Source organism: Protopterus annectens, chromosome 10.part0 (assembly GCF_019279795.1).
Source record: "Protopterus annectens isolate FY-2018-M chromosome 10.part0, PAN1.0, whole genome shotgun sequence".
NCBI classification, from domain to species: Eukaryota; Metazoa; Chordata; order Ceratodontiformes; family Protopteridae; genus Protopterus; species Protopterus annectens.
Window position 1 is genome coordinate 1,274,459,661 of NC_056744.1, and position 16,779 is coordinate 1,274,476,439.

Genomic DNA, 16,779 nt, shown 5'->3' on the forward strand with positions numbered 1-16,779 from the left:
TAGGCAAAACAGACAGAAGGTTACATGACCAAATTAGGGAGCATACTTACAATATTAATAATGAAATAGGTACAAATGCATTAGCTAAACATGTTTTACAACATAATCGCTCCCATACTTTTAAGTTTCTGGTAACAGAGGTAATTCAACCTAATGAACATGGGAGTGACATTAGGAATAAGGTGGAAACATCAGAATTGAAATGGATTATCAGAATGACAGCCAACAGAGGTCAGGGCTTGAATGATAAAACTTCCATAAAACCTATTTTTAAAGCTAGACATATGCATAGGTAGGATATAAATATGAAGAACTTCAAATGCTTTTTATTTGCGTAGAAAATGCCTTTGTATATATTTTTTGATATGTATTTTTTAAGACTTTTTTTAAGTCTTATTTTTTAAGTTTATTTTTCACAGGAATAGATTATGTGAGTAATTGATTGCTTAATTGCTTTTGTAATTTTATTGGTTGAATGTGATATAAATATACAAGTTAATGTAGTGTAATTATGTCTGATAAAGCAGTTTGTGCAACTGTGTGCGCTCACAAAAAAAAGTTTTGAATTAACTTTAGAACCGTGGTTTATCTGGCCAGCTTCTACACTGGTTTGGTTCACTATATTTTTTGTATTTGTACTTTATTAGTTTATTTACTTTTATTTACTCTCAAGTCAATGTTTAATTTTCAAATCGGGTTCCCTGTTTTTTGGTTGTAATGTCCTGGCTGTGGCTCAAATCACGGCTGGTCTTACTGTTAGGCAAATTAGATGACAGTCTAAGGTGCTATTTTGCTAGCAATGCCATTCCAACATTTACTTAATTATTTGTTTTTAAAGTAAAAACAAAAATATAGCAACAGTGTGTCTTTACTTTAGAAATATATAACTAAATAAATGGTCCATGGCACCGCTGAGCAAAGCAACCACAGCTGTGATACCCTAAGGTTCTGTAAACTGGATGACTAAGCTTGTGAGCTGTGTGATCCTTCACATCCATGATCTACCTGATTTATTTTCTAGAACATCAGACAACAAGGAGCAGAAAGCCTTCAGTTTTCAAATGGTAAAGTGGATGTGATATCCACAGTGGAAGGAGTAGCAGAAGTTGTAATATGCAGTAGCATGAGCTAATTTGTTTTTTCTTCTTTTCAATCCTGGCAAGCAACCAGATATGTGTAGTAGACAGCTTTGAAGTACTAATGATGGAATACTTCACTGTAATTGGCTAGCAGATATGTGTTATTTTGAAATGGAGATAAGATACATTATTTATTTATTGCTTGACTGATATTTGTTTACCAGGAATGTCTGACTATGTTTGAAGTATCCATTTTCAGTTGAGGCCTGGAAAGAAAAGGTCAAAGTAAAATTTACACACAAAAACTAATTGCAATAGTATTGATTTTGGAGTTCTACATGTGTAGACAAGGATACATGTTTTATTTGAGAAAGATATCAGTAATAGATATATATTTAAAACTGCATTTAACATAGTTGAGTGAGATTTACAGATTTGCAATAGACAAGGTTATTAGCAGAAAGAGAAAAAAAGAGAAAGATTACAGATATACCTCTCTCCTCTCCAGAGTTTCACAGAATGTCCTGATTTGTGCCTCATACATTTGGTCTGTTTCTCATAAAATTTGTGGTTTTCTGTCAAATCACCGGAACGATCTGAGGATTGAATCACCAAATAATGACAAACATTTGAGTTTCAGACTTCAAATCCTTCAGAATATGTATGCTAACACAATCCCTGTTACTCTAGCAACTTTCTAAGTTTATAAGAGGACTATTCAAAATCTGTCCCTATTTTGGGGCCTTTGTTCTCCTATTTTGTCAGGCTTTGTCCAGATTTCTTCCACTGAGAGGATGAGAGATATAATTACAGACAGAGTAAACATGAGGTTGTGTGAAGGAGAAAGAGTAGGTTAAGGAGGTCGAAGAAAGAGAGAGACAGTACAGGATTTGGTGTAAGAAAAATGTGGTAAAAGAGGCTTATAAGATGAAACTGAGAGGTGATAATAACATACATCATGAGCAACAGAGCTGAGAAATAGAGATAGTGCAAATACTTAGCTGAGAGAGTTTTTTTTTTCAGCAAAAGAGTGGAGTATTAGGTTGTGGATTTATAGAAAGGTTTTTCATCCAGGTTTAGAACAAGAGAAATTCCAAGATTTAGTAATTGGCCGTAGGTGTGAGTGTGTGTGTGTGTGTGTGTGTGTGTGTGTGTGTGTGTGTGTGTGTGTGTGTGTGTGTGTGTGCCTTCTGTGGAAGGTTGTGTGCCAGGCTGGCAACTTGACACCGTAAAACTTCACTGCCAATCATGAGCAGACAAGTGATCCATTGTGGCAACCCCTAACCGGGAAAAGCCGAAAGAAGAAGTAAGATATTCCTTTAGTACCTCTTTGAAGACTAGAAAGTTAGGGTTGCTTCTCATGTTTATAGGTAGGGTGTTCCATATTTTGGCTACCAAGAGGGAGTTTAGGCTATGACCTGCTGTTTTATTAGGTTTATGAACAGCAAGACGTTAATTCTCTGATCTTAGGGATGTTTTGTATAGGTAGCTGTGGCATATGGAATTTAGAATGGGGCAGTTATTGCAATAGTATCTGATTTTATGGGCAGTTAAGGGATTTACGTAACTATGATGTTGTGGAAGGTCAAGCCATTTGATAGTTTGAAGGGTGGTATAGTGATGGCTGTAATAGATTACATTTGTTGTGAATTTTGCAACATAATTATAGCTGATTGCAGTTTTGACTTTAGAGAGATATTGAGATTTGTGAGAATAGCAGTGCCATATCAGAGTGACGGTAGCAGGCAGTTGGTGGTAAGGGTGATTTCTGTGGCTGTGTTTAGAAAGAGTTGTATCTATAGAGCACACATATTTTCTGATGAGTTTTTTTATATTGTTCTGGATATTAAGGTAAAATTTAAGATTTTCATCTATTGTTACACTTAGAAGTTTGATATGAGGAACTACTTTGATTTCACGTGTTATTCTGAGAAATATTCTTAAACTTGGTTTAATGTGGCATGAGCATTTTAGGGCAGAAGAGGAGTAATTTCATTTTTTTGGGTTGAGTAACAGATGTGAGTTACTGATCCATAGTACAATAGAGAAGAAATCTTCTTGAGTTATCTTCTGTAGGTAGGTGAGACTGTTAGAAAAGCAGAATATAGTTCAATCATCAGCTTATGGTATAATGGATCCTGGACAGGATGAGATCTAGAGGTCCTTGATAAAGGCACTGAAGAGGAGAGGACGTGAAATAGAGCCTTATGGAACACCACTTACATTTGATAGGTATGGTGACAGAGAGAACCTGACTTTGTAGGATTAGAGTGCATTTATGTAAAACATATTTGAGTATTTTATTTTCATCTTTTTTATTACAAATGTCTGAAGTGTGCATAGTCAATAAAGTGGCTGCAGATTATGAGCATGGAGACCATCTGTGGATAAAAGTGACATGCTCCTACTGTTCTTTGATCACTGTGAAATAGTCACCGATTTGACTTTAGCACATTCCTGTCAACTTCTTAGTATAAAAATTTTGACAAAGACTTAAATAATTGGGGACAAAGGCCAAATATAGGGACAGATTTTAAATGTTGTTCTTACAAACTTAGAAACTTGCAGTGATAACAAGATTTGTATTAGCGTGCATTTTCTGCAGGATATGAAGTCTGAAACTGAAATGTATGCCATTATTTAGTAACTTCAATCCTCAGTAATTTGCCAGAATATCACATAAGGAACAGACTAAAAATATGAGACAAAAATATGGACATTCTGCACAAATCTGTACAGTTGATATCTATGATTTAGCAGTAGTATTACCACACAATGCACTGTATTTGCAGATAGCAATGTAAAATTATCATTGCTGTGGCCTATGCTTGTTAATGTGATTGTGTGTGTGTGTGTGTGTGTGTGTGTGTGTGTGTGTGTGTGTGTGTGTGTGTGTGTGTGTGTAGACAAACACAATGTTGGTGGCAGATGTGCAGAATTCATCTGCGTAGAAAAAAAAACAAGTTTGGTGTTATCTTTCTAAAATTAGGCAAAAATGTGCCATGGAACATCTAGGCCATCTGACCTTCTCAAGGCTGCCAGACCCTACATCTCTGGCTGTTAGAGTGGATATTAACACAAGTTTACTATGGTCCCCTGTCCCTAGCCCCACCTATAATAAAACAGGTTCTCTTCAGAGATGTGTGCAGTAGACTGTTACAGCTTGTATTAAGGATGGGAGAGTTTGTTCATTATTTTGTTAATTTTCCTCACAATTGAACCTGTGAGTTGTGCATAGAAATTTGCTTTAGCTTATCTATGGGCAGTGTACTCTGTAGGATCAACGAGTTGGAATACATTACTGCGATCAGCACTTTTTCACTTTTCTCCAAACATGATGCAATTATTAGTCATCTAATTCAATATTTATGTTAATTTGCTGTAAGCAGATGTCACTGCACTATACTACTCAATATGCAAATACACATTATTTCATAATGGCAAAGACAGAAGTATGCACATGCTAAATATGGGTATCTCAGAATCTGATGCAGGACTGAAGTTTTTGTGCATACTAACTTTCTTTTGAATTATAAAAAAGAAAATCATTCATACTCAATTGCTAAAAAAATTAAAAATGCTTGAAATACTGTATGTGAACACAATGTTGAGGACATCCTTGCCAAAAATGATCAATATTACTTATTTCCTACAGTTTTCTTATATTCTTTTTTTTTATTTTATATATGCATGGTTATCTACTCCTGGTTTATCCTTCATATCTAGTCTCTAAATAAAAATTTACTTATCTCTGACTGCTATATAAATATATTTTATCTCTGTTAGTTTACTGCTGCTTACAAACATGCATAGACTAATGCATGCATGATTATTTCTTTCAGACTGACATATTTTCTGGAGCCCTGTTTATCCAGATCTCTTTGGGTTGGAACCTCTATGTTTCAACGGCAGTGCTGTTAGCGGTGACAGCTATATACACCATTGCTGGTAATTATGTTTACTTAGAATAAGACATTTGTGCCTTTATTAAATTTATGAGTAAAATATGTTTCTCTCTTTGTTCCAAGGAGTTACAGTGAATGTAAAAGAGCTCACTACTGTGACTGGCAGAGAACAGCTGTAAGACTGAACAGTTACAGTAGCAAAGGTGCAGAGATCAGTTAATGATCTTTTCATTTGAACGCTGAGCATATTTTGTATCATTTTAAAAATGTATTAGTATGTAGTTCAGCTACACTTATCTCTTAATTATCATGACCAAAAAGGATATTAAAAGTACAGCTAACTTTATTTTAAGTATAGAAAAGCTACATTGTTTGATTGTGGTAGCATAGCATACAAGAGGTAGTGATGTGATTCAGATTCAGTTCTCAGTGTTTGTGGCTTAGTAAATAATCTGTATAACTCCACATCTTGCCTTATTGTACTTTCTGGCATTACACCATTACAGAAGGCCTGCAATGCACAGTACCACAGCAGGGTCGCCAATCGGCTAACAGAAGCACACTAGCACATTCTGTTTATGTAACTGTAACAGCAACCATATTCATGGCTATATTTGTGCCAGTATACAGGCAGACTGACAAACTGAGGTAGGCTACTCATCTTAGGAGTTAAAAGCATCTCTGCTACAGTGAAAACACACTGCCATACATTCGCTAATACAATTTATTAGAATAAATGATGGTGCAGTGTAGTATACAAACATTATGGATGTTAGTGAAGTGTTTTGCATTTTCAGATTCACATATGATCATATGTTAAATGTCACAGGTTATAAACATTGTGGTGAATTACAGGTTTCTGCTATGGTTCTGGCTATTAGCCCAAATCCTTAAAGTTGATTCAGGGCTAAAGAGTTTTAATTATCACACATGAGACTCTCCTGTTCTACAGGAGGATTCCTTGTATGTCTTCTGACGTGATATTTGGACAAAGCAGATCATATCAGGCACATGATGAAGATGTGCCTTAGTGAGCCAACTCCATGGCCTAAAGCCATGGCAATCTGTCTTCAAATACCATCCCAGGCACCTGTAGGAGCTGGAAGGGGAGGAATGGAATAACTGTCTGCTGCAGGTTCACCCATACTGGGGGAGGGCAGGGAGAAGGCTCTTGCTCATCACATAAGTCATACCTAGCAGGAGCACTAGGAGTTCTACTCAGTGGAGCTAAAGCAAATAAAGCTACTCTGCTATGTGCATGGTAAGTTTAGGGAAATGCCTCACATGAATGCATGCTTCCCCCTGGAAGGCAACACATAGTCTAAAAATCTGCCAAAGAGGAGGAGTTGCTCATCTAGGAATGAGGATAGGCCATCCTGCAGGACCAACAAGCTGGCCTGTTGCCTACCACTGGATTCTTATCACAGAATGTATGAGCTTATTAAGAATCTCAGGCTAGAATGAATGGACCATACAGGCAGCGGTGCAATCTGGATTGGTCATGTGGGGGGATACAAAAAATAAGATGTGTAGTGTTGTGTCTGTGTCCAAGACTTTTGTCTTTGCATATAAATTCTAGAGAGAAAATGCCTCTATAAAGTAATACCGCAGTAAAGGTGTATTCCCTTATGTAACAGTGCGTATTTGTATGATAAATAATAAACCAATGCACAACAAGTCTGCACAGTATGTAGTAGCACCATACGAAGAAAGTGAGAAGCAGTTTATACTGGGTTTAACTGAGTACCAATCATTGAAACCTACAAGGGGAATGTAGTTCATTTTAATGAATCAGGCATTTTGAAGAGCAGTAATGCAAAGCAACATATTAGAGCATCTATGCAACATTTTCTGAAAAACTGTTCAATCCCATTATTTGATATACTCCCAAATATACATGTATGAATTACACTTGTAAATATTGCATTTCAAAAATATTTCTTTATCAGGGCAAGAGTCGTGAATGCAGTGTACACCATGAGTTCAATATGCAGACAAAATTAATACCAAACAGAAATGCAGAAATAACTGAGTACAGAAGCAACAAAGATTTTATGTAACCACATACCACTGGGCATTTGCGGCACTTTCAAGTATTTGCTGTAGTCATGTTAATTAGGTCGTTTGTAACAGTGCTGCCACAGTGTTTTACTTTGTCATAAAGTTCACACATCTTGGCCAGATGTAGTCATCTGTAGCTATGATTCATTACTGACACCCCCAATTTGCTAATGCAGGCCAAGTCTGTTGCTGCTGTTACTATATATACATGTTTGCTAGTTCACTTCTTTGTTGACCATGTTGACCAGGCTAGTAGCCTCTTTTCAGGGGAGACCCAAGGTGGTAATTATACTACAAGGGGAAATTTGTCCAAGGCATTGGGGAAGTTTGCCTACTCCCACTGTTTCTGTTCCAGGCACATAGGAAGCCAGGAGAAACAGTGATATAAATGGAGATAGAAGAAGATGATGGTGAGAGAAATGGAGGAGAAAGAAAATATCAAGACTGGAGAATGTGACCAAGATTCTGAGTTTCAAGCAATGTGTTTGATGGAGATGAGTCAGCAAATGATGGATGTATAATTACAACCTTCCAGTTGGGAGGGTTGTGGGATGATCAACTTAAAGAAATGGTGATGCAGAGCGAGCAAGAAGATGAAAGGAATGTTTCTTGGGGAGGAATTATAGAGAAAATACAAAAGGGGGATGCAGAGACAATCCTGAAGAATAGCAGTGAGATGGAAATGAAACCATATGCAGAGAAAGTAAAACAAAGCAAAAGTGCAGTAGCAGAAAGGATTCAGGAAGAACAATGGAAGTACATGGTACGGATTCAAAGTAAAGGAGATAAAGAAATGGACAGGTATGAAGTGTAAGACAATGTAATAGCTCCTTTGAGTGTAAAATCACATGAGGTAACATCATTTATTCTAATTAACAAAGAGACATTTTGTGACAGTATATTTGAGACTATTTTTTCTTGGAGAATATGAAAAAAAGACTATAACCCATGGGATATTTATGTGATAAAAGTATTTAAGAGGGAAACAAAAAAGAAAATTCATGTACAATTTTGAACAGAGGTAGAAAGAGAGACTTTTAAATGACATTTGAAAACTTTATGTAAAGAAATACTGGACATTGCAAAATGTTATGACCAAAGGAGCTTATGGACATGTGGCCGGGATATTATTGTGTTAAAAATAGAAAGAGAAAAGTCATACGTATTCCAAGCATGGTAAATGTGGAGGGAATAAGTAACTGTGACAAAAGAAAATGTTATATCTGTGGAGAAATGGAACATGAAAGAAAAAATATGAGTTAAAATGTTATAAATGTAACAAACTGGATGTTTATGGCTAGATTGAAAAAAATGAAAGTAATAGGAAGGAAAAAGAAAGAGAAGAACTGAACAAAGAGATGATATTTTAGAAGCAGCAGCAATAGAAGAAACATTAGATGAGAAAAAATAATAAAGAGGGCACAGAAAAAGGTTCTGAAATAAGTGATGAAGATGTAAATTGGGAGGTAGTAGGATAAAAAATCTATTTGTGTGTGTGTGTCTTTCGGCTTTTCCCGGTTAGGGGTCGCCACAGTGGAACTCCGGTCCGCTAATACATAGTAGTTTCATAGTTTCATAGTATAGTACTAGGCTATCTGCCCTGGGGCATTTGTAAGCCTAGCCATAGTGATGTGGCTTTTGCCACCCCATGAAATGGTACAAAAATGTACAGAATAAATCTAGAATACTGTGCCCCTGTCTAGCAGTGACACAGGTGTGACCTCTGGGGTAAACTTACGATCTCCCATCCACTCATCAAGATTTCTCTTGAAGAGAGTCAGTGAGGGGCTGTCCCTAATATGAACTGGGATCCTGTTCCAAAGCATGGGAAGCCTCTGGGTTATGAATCTATCCCTCCAGCATGTCCTATTCATACTTGTGCCGAGGTTTAAGTCTTTAGCTCTCGTGGTCCTGATGGATTTGGATTTTTTGAGGTGGAGCATGTCCATCAGATCCTGATTGGACATGGCCTTGTATGTCAGGCAGAGATCACCTCTGAGCAGGCGGTATGCTACTGAATAGAGCTGAAGTTTCTTTAGTCTGGCAGAATAAGACATATGTTGGAGACCCTTGATCCTTTTGGTGAGGTACTTTTGTGGTGTCTCCAGCTGTTGCAAATGCCGGGTGAGGTGCATACCAAATGGGGCATTGTACTCAATCATGGGTCTGATGAGGGAGGAATATAGGGGTACAATGACATCCTTGGATCTGGATGTGAATCCCTTCATGATGAGATGTGCAAGGTAGAATATTTTTCTAACCACTTTGGCAACGTGGGTGTCAAATGAGAGGTCGCTGTCTACTTGGGTCCCTAGGTCTCTGATTACTTTTTCCATACTCAGTGGGTTGCTGTCTATGTGATAATTTGTGGGTACTTTGTTTTTTCCAAAAGGGATGACTATACATTTTTTGGCATTTAGTTTAAGGCCGTGACTACGGCACCAGTTGTCCGTTTCAGTGAGGCCTTTTTGTAGGATTTGTGTGTCTGCTGGTGTATCGACTATGGTGCCTAGTTTGCAGTCATCTGCGAACTTTGTCAGCCACAGCCCTCCCATGTTTGCTTTAACATCTGAGAAATAAATGCCGAACAAGAGGGGTCCCAGGACAGATCCCTGTGGGACACCACTTGCGACTGGCTTTGAGTCTGACATTGCTCCAGCAATTTTAACTTTATGGGTTCTGTCCTTTAGCCAGTTTGCAACCCATCTAGTGACATAAGGGTTTACTTTTAAGCTGTTTAGCTTATCTATGATGCCTGAGTGGGGTATTGTGTTGAAGGCCCTAGCCAAGTCCAGGTATGCTGTATGGACTGCTTTGCCCTCATCAATGGCTCTAGTGACTGTTTCGAAAAAGTCAACCAGGTTTAAAAGGCAGGATCTGCCCTTTACAAAGCCGAACTGGGTGGGGTCAAGTGTCTGTAAGTCCCCTATGTCTCTGTTTATGAGTTCCATAATGATTCTTTCCATAGCTTTGCAGACCAGGCTAGTTAAGCTTATGGGGCGGTAGTTTCCAGGGTCTGTAGAGGCACCCCCCCTTGTGGAGTGGGACCACTGTTGCTGTACGCCAGTGTTCAGGTACATATCCCGAAGTAAGGCTAAGGTTAAATAGCATTTTTATGTGTGGGTTTAGCTCCTCTTGGAGTTCACGTAACACGCACCGGGATACCATCAGGTCCCATTGATGCTGTGTTTTTGCTTTGTTTAGGCGGTTCTCACTTGGACATCTGAGATGACAGGGAGATTACATTCAGCTGGGATAAGTATTTCTTCTTTTGGGGGTGAAGGAGGGGAGACATTTGCACTGAACCTGTCAGCCAGAATGTTGGCAATATCTGTGGGTTCAGTGTATTTTTTGTTGTGAACCAACTCTGAGCATATCTGAGGGTTTCCCCCCAGGTTTCTAACATAGCTGAAGAAGGCTTTGTGGTTATCTTTAGTGTCCTTAGCAATTTTTCTCTCAAAGTTTGCCTTGGATGTTTTTATGAGAGAACGTAGTTTTCTGCTAATGTTGATCAGAGATGTCTTCCCTTCATGGGATTTTGCTCTGACGTGCAGTAGCTTCCTTCTTTTGTTATACAATTTGTTTATGGCTGAGGTCCACCAGACAGGACGCTTACATTTGGTGGAGAGGGACTTGGATTTGTTTGGGATTGCATGATCCATGCATTCTTGGAGATGTCCATAGAAAGCATTTGTGAAGGATTCAGCATTGAGGGATGTGGTATCCACTGGCACAGTGGGCTTAAAGGATGCCATCTCAGTCTTAAGAAGAGTGAAGTCTGCTTTTGAGAAGTTTTTCACTATGGTCTTTTATGCTGGGGGTGGAGGTGGGATATGTATATCCAGGGTGATTAGTTTGTAGTCAGATCTCACTAGTGAGGGGTATACTTCTGGTGTGGAGCATTTTGTCCCCATGTTTGTGATGATCAGGTCTAGTATATTATCTCCCCTAGTGGTAGAGGTGACTAGTTGTTCCAGTGCATTTGAATTTATGAATTCCAGGAACCTTTGGGCTAGGATATTAGGGCTAGAATAATGTATCCAATCTATGTTTGGGTAGTTGAAGTCTCCCAGTATGATGGTATTCTGTGATACATTCATATCCTCCAATGTCTTCAGGAAGGCTGAGTGGGGTTCTTGAGATTGGGAGGGTGGTCTGTAACATGCTACCAGTTGTATAGCAGTTTTGCCTATGGTTAGTTGCACCTGTATGGTCTCTGATGCTTCATGTGTTGCTACTAACCTGGAGGTGTGGGTGTCCTTTATGAATATGGACACTCCCCCTCCCTTTGTGGTTCGGCCTGGGTTTTGGGGCCGAAAAGCATGATACGAGGTATAGCCTGGTAGCACTGGGATGCTCTCAGGAGTCTTGAACCAGGTTTCAGTTACTGCACAGACGTCAATGTTCTCCATGCTGAGGAGTGCATCAAGTGCCTGCATCTTGAGATTTAGACTTCTTGCGTTGAGCAGCATTACCCTTAGTTTTTTTCCATTTTTGTTTTCTAAGGAGGTGGGTTTGTCTTTTGAGCCTTGCCTAAAAAAGGCACTATGGGGGTGGCAAGAGCCTTAGCCAATATCCGGAAGCCCAGTGGTGACAGGTATAAGCCATCCCTTGCGAAGCAGTGTGGCTTGTCCAACATATCATCCCAGGCAGACAGACGTTGGATCCCCTTAGAATGACACCAGTACTTGAGCCAGTTGTTAAAGCTGATCATCTTGTCTTTGTATTGTGGTATCATTCTTGGTGAGGGCAAGATGCTGCTCAGGGTCAGGGTCATACCAGCCTGGGCTACATAATCGGAGAGCTCCTCTATGTCTCTTTTCATGTAGTCCAGGGAGGTACGTCTCAGGTAATTCACACCAGCATGGACAATGACAGAGTCATATTTGTATTTGCTTTGGAGTGACCTGAGTGCGTGTGTTATGTGGCAGATCCTAGCTCCCGATAGACAGCTCACAGTCACCTTCTCCTTGTTCAGCCTGGTCAGTGGGACATCAGTGTGTCTGACTATGGAGTCACCTATTACTAGTGTATCAGGCAAGGTGTTTGGCCTTAAGGGCTGCGATTGGTCGACACACTGATTTATTGAAGTATGTGTTGCATTTGTTTTGTTTTGAGGTGGTGGATTTTTGGATGTCTGCTTTGGGAGCCTCTGTTGTTTAGGTAAGTTTTTTATTAGAGCCTCCGAGTATGTCTTTGTGTTTTTATGTGTTTGGTTTGCAGTTGTGTTAGGTCTATGTGGGACTGGGATTGTTGTGTGTGTGGCTGCCATCTCCTCCTGTCTGGTCATGCCAGCCCTGAGTTGAGAGAGTTCAGCCTCCAGTTGATTTTTACGTGCCGAGTTACCAGCCCTGATGCACAACCTTCAGCGAAGGTACGCCCATTCACGCATGTCTCCACGCAGAAGACGCTCTAGCTGAGAATCGAACCAGACAGCGTCTTACTGTGAGGCGACAAAGCTACCGCAGCACTTGTAAGAGGGTAAAAAACAGAAAAAGAAAATTTAAAGGGATAAGTATGAAAGAAAAAAAGAAAGGAAATAGATGAAAAAATATATACAGGTAATGACCAGGGGCTGGTATAGTGGTTAAGGTGTTTAACTCACAGACACAAGGTACAAGTGTTTGATTCTCACCTTTGTGAGGGAAATTGGCTAGGCTTATAGTGGCCTATTAAGAAAGCTAGCCTAGTAATTAACTATTAGCTTATGTAACCATGAATCTAAAGGAAAATGAAACTTTTGGAGTGCTTTCTATAAATGTGAATAGTTTTAAGAATATAATAATAAGAATAGGGATTTTGGAGTGGTGTGATATATGTGATATAGATGTAATTATATTAGATGGCACAGGATTTTATGAAGAAAGATTGCAAACAGAGAAATTATGGGGAAGAAAGATAATTTGGAACTTGGGAAATGAGAGATGTTCTAGAGTGGCTGATTCTGTAGAAATATAGCAAAGATAGTAGATGTAACCAGCAAAAATGGGAAGATTAACTATCGTAGATTTAAAACAGAAAGAACATGTATATAGAATTATAACACTATGAGTTTATACTAATTGTAAAGAAAGGGAAAGGTTATTTAATCAGATTTTATCCTATGCAATAATAAATATGAATATTATAATAACAGGAGACTTTGTGATTTAAGAAACAAGTGTAAAAAGAAAGGAAATTGTCACTCGTCTTGTTTTACCATTGAAGACAAACAGGCGGGGTAGTTTGTTTATATGCTTTATTGCATCGAAACACATCAGGATGGATAGCAGCAGTACAAAATATAAACGAACTGACGGACTAAACAGACATACTTGCTTACATCTCAACAGCTTACTACAAAATGGCAGTCAGATTCGCATGTGCTCAGTATTTATACACATGTGCAACACCATGGAAAGCTTAAGGGTATACATGCATACTGATCTTCATCCTCCCTCTTTAATGAACTGCCCACAATATAATGTTTGAAAAGAAACATGCAATTGTACAGACAATAAGAAATAAACACATCATTCATGTCCAAATTGCCGTGTATCTGGAACATGGTCTGGAAATGTGACCTAATCTAGTAATATAGCAATCAGAACTGGGTTTAGCAACAGGGACAGTCATTGGTGAATGACTTGCTTCAGGAGTTTCGGGATTCTTCTCGGGAACAGGGATATTTAGTGGAACGTCCTCTGGAACTGGAACACTGGATAACTCACTCAGATCTAGAGTCTTTCTTGCAGGTATGATACTGTAATACAGGCTCAGACACTGAGATTAAATGTTTCTGATTCTGCCTAAATTCTGCTCCTTGAGATTCCACAATGTACGATCTCGGCTCTGGACATATACTTTTTATGACACCAGTCCGATCAAAACCATTGGATGCCTGCATCCTCACTATCTCCCTTTCTTGTAATTGATTGAGCAGTTTGCTGGACTTATAATGACAGTGATTAAGTGCTTCTTTAACAGATGGGGTTTCACTGATCTGTTGTTCTTGACACATGGAACCAATAATGTACTACGAATCGGTAGTGTGGTTCTGGTTTGTCTCGACAGAAGTCTCTGTGCAAGTGAACCAAGATGTTTATCATGAGGAACATTTCTGAGATTCAAGAGATTCAAGAAAACATTGTTATTGCCTTTTTTAACTTCTCTAGTAACTGTTTCACACTTTGAACTGCACATTCTGCCAAACCATTTGACTGTGGGTACTCAGGTCTACTCATGACATGAGTAAAGGACCACTCTTCAGCAAATCTTTTGAACTGCTGGCTTGTAAACTGTTTACCATTCCCAGAAGTAACTTTGTGCGGACTACCGTGGACTGCAAAATGATGCTTCATCTTAGTAATGACAGTACTAGACTCTAGATTAGGAAGTAGGTCAATCTCAAACCAGTCTGAATAAGAGTCTACTAACACCAGGTAATGTTGACCATTCCATTTGAAAGTGTCTGCAGCTACTGTTAGCCAAGTTAGTTCAGGAATCTGGTTCAGGTGAAGTGGTTTCTCCTGTCGATGTGGCCTAGTACTATTACATACAGAACAAGATGAAAGTACTCTCTCAATATCCTTAGACACAGAAGGCCAAAATACTAATCCTCTCACCCTTCTTTTGGTAGAGTCAGTTCCTGGGTGGCCATGATGCAAAATGTAATATACTCTTGTTGTAAGGATTTTGGAACAATCATTTTTGGACCTTTCATGATGATACCATTGTCAAACCAAATATCATCTCTGCAAGGAAAATATGGTTGCAGGTCATGAGGTAAACAAGACTGCTTTGATGGCCATCCTCATTTAATAAAGTGGTTGAGCTTCTGAAGAATTGGATACACACGAATGGATAACTACTAAACTGAAACAAACTCGGCCACCAGGCAAAAAGAATCAACCAGAATTTATTACAAAATACAAAGTAAGCACTTTCATCCTTAATATAGACTTCTTCAGACAATTAAAATAACACATGAATCAAACATTTATACCCCTGCAAATCACATGACCTGAGACTGTGTGACTTCTAAGCTCATCAAATAGTGTGGAAGAAAAATGTCTCACTTCCATGACTTCAAAATCAAATTCCACATTTTCTTGCTGTTCACTGTTTTTTCTGGGTGATCTGGATAAAGTATCAGTAAGATAAAGAAGTTTGCCTTTTGTGTAGACAAGACTGAAATTGTACTTTTGCAATTTGAGCATAATACGTTGCAATGTGGTTGGAGCTGTATACAGAGGCTTTCTCACAGTAGTGACTAAAGGTTGCTGATCTATTTCAATCTGGATAGGTCTACCATAAATATAATCATGGAACTTCGAACATGCAAACACAATTGCCAAGAGTTCTTTCTCTATCTGTGCATAGTGTATTTCAGTTTGAGTTAGAGTTATGGACGCATAGGATCCTGGTCTAACCTCTTGAAGAATGACTGCACCAAAACCAAACTTCGAAGCATCACAAGAATGAGTAACTGGTTTGTGAACATCATAGTATCTGAGTGTTGGTGGACTGGCAGTTCTCTGTTTCAGGACATCAAATGCTGTCTGGTATTGCTCTAACCATAGCCAGGATACATCTTTGTGTGTCAGCTCTTTAAGTGGTGCTCAAAGTTGTCTCAAGTCTGGAATGAATTTGCCGAGGTAGTTAACCATACCAAGAAAACATTGTAGGGCTTGAACACTGTCTGGAGCTGGTATCTCAAGAATTGCTGTTTGCTCTGAAGGATCTGGTTATAAGCCTGAACTGATAAACAAGTGACCAACATAAGTAACTCCTTGTAACCTGAACTGCTGAGGATTCAGCTTAAGATTCACTTCATGTGCTCTTTCCAGAACATTCATGAGGTTTCTGACATGCTCGGTTTCACCATTACCTCCTACTAGAATATCATCTACTATACTAGCACACGGATAACTAGAAAAAAATTGCTATATTGCACACTGGAAGACTTCACTGGCAGAATTTATCCCAAATGGCATGCTCAAAAATCTGTACCTACCAAAAGGAGTATTGAAAGTGGTTAGCAATGAGTATTTCTGGTCAGGCAAAATTAGCCAAAATGAACTCTTTGCATCCAAGACAGAAAAAACAGTGGCATTTGGCATGAGAGCAGCGACTTCTTTGACTGTACACATTGGATGATGAGGTCTTTTCAGTGCTTTATTCAAATCTCATTGATCAGTACATATTCTGATATCATCTGAGGTCCAAATACCAGTGGCAAGGTTACAAACTGACACATCATTTATGAATTTATCCAGTAGTTGGACATACAAATGTCCCCTCCTCACTCTCCAAATAGTTTGATTTTTTTTTTTTTTTTGGAAGTCAAATTAACAGAACATTTTTGTCCAGCAGGGCAGGTAAAAATACCTTGTGTCCTAGTTTGTGCACTAGCAACCCATCCCCACTGAATTACTGTTGAGATGACTCTGGTTGCTTTTACTCCTGGTGTTATGAACTCTACCAAAGGGACTCCATATAGCACAGTGAGAACACCAATGGTTAGCATTGCATACACTGGAGTTAGAATCTGAAATTAAAGAAAAGTAGCATGATTATTTTCACAAATAACACCAATCTGCTGGTACATATTTTCATTTTTTTTCTTTTCTGATTTAATAATTAAAACAGTATTGTTATTTTAGTAGCAATAACTTTTGTATGTTCAGGTTGTTTATTGGGTTTATGGAGCCATATTGTTTGCACCAGAATTGATTTTATGCATACCGGATATT

The 16,779-nt window shown here is 38.7% G+C and overlaps 1 protein-coding gene across 1 annotated transcript in view; it reads left to right on the top strand.

Annotated features, from left to right (window-relative positions):
- SLC5A9 (solute carrier family 5 member 9) overlaps positions 1–16,779 on the top strand; it is a 919,403-nt gene that overhangs the window by 465,304 nt on the left and 437,320 nt on the right. The window contains exon 4 of the mRNA XM_044085977.1: positions 4,922–5,027. Coding sequence (XP_043941912.1) covers positions 4,922–5,027 — 106 coding nt within the window. The remainder of the gene's footprint in view (positions 1–4,921; positions 5,028–16,779) is intronic.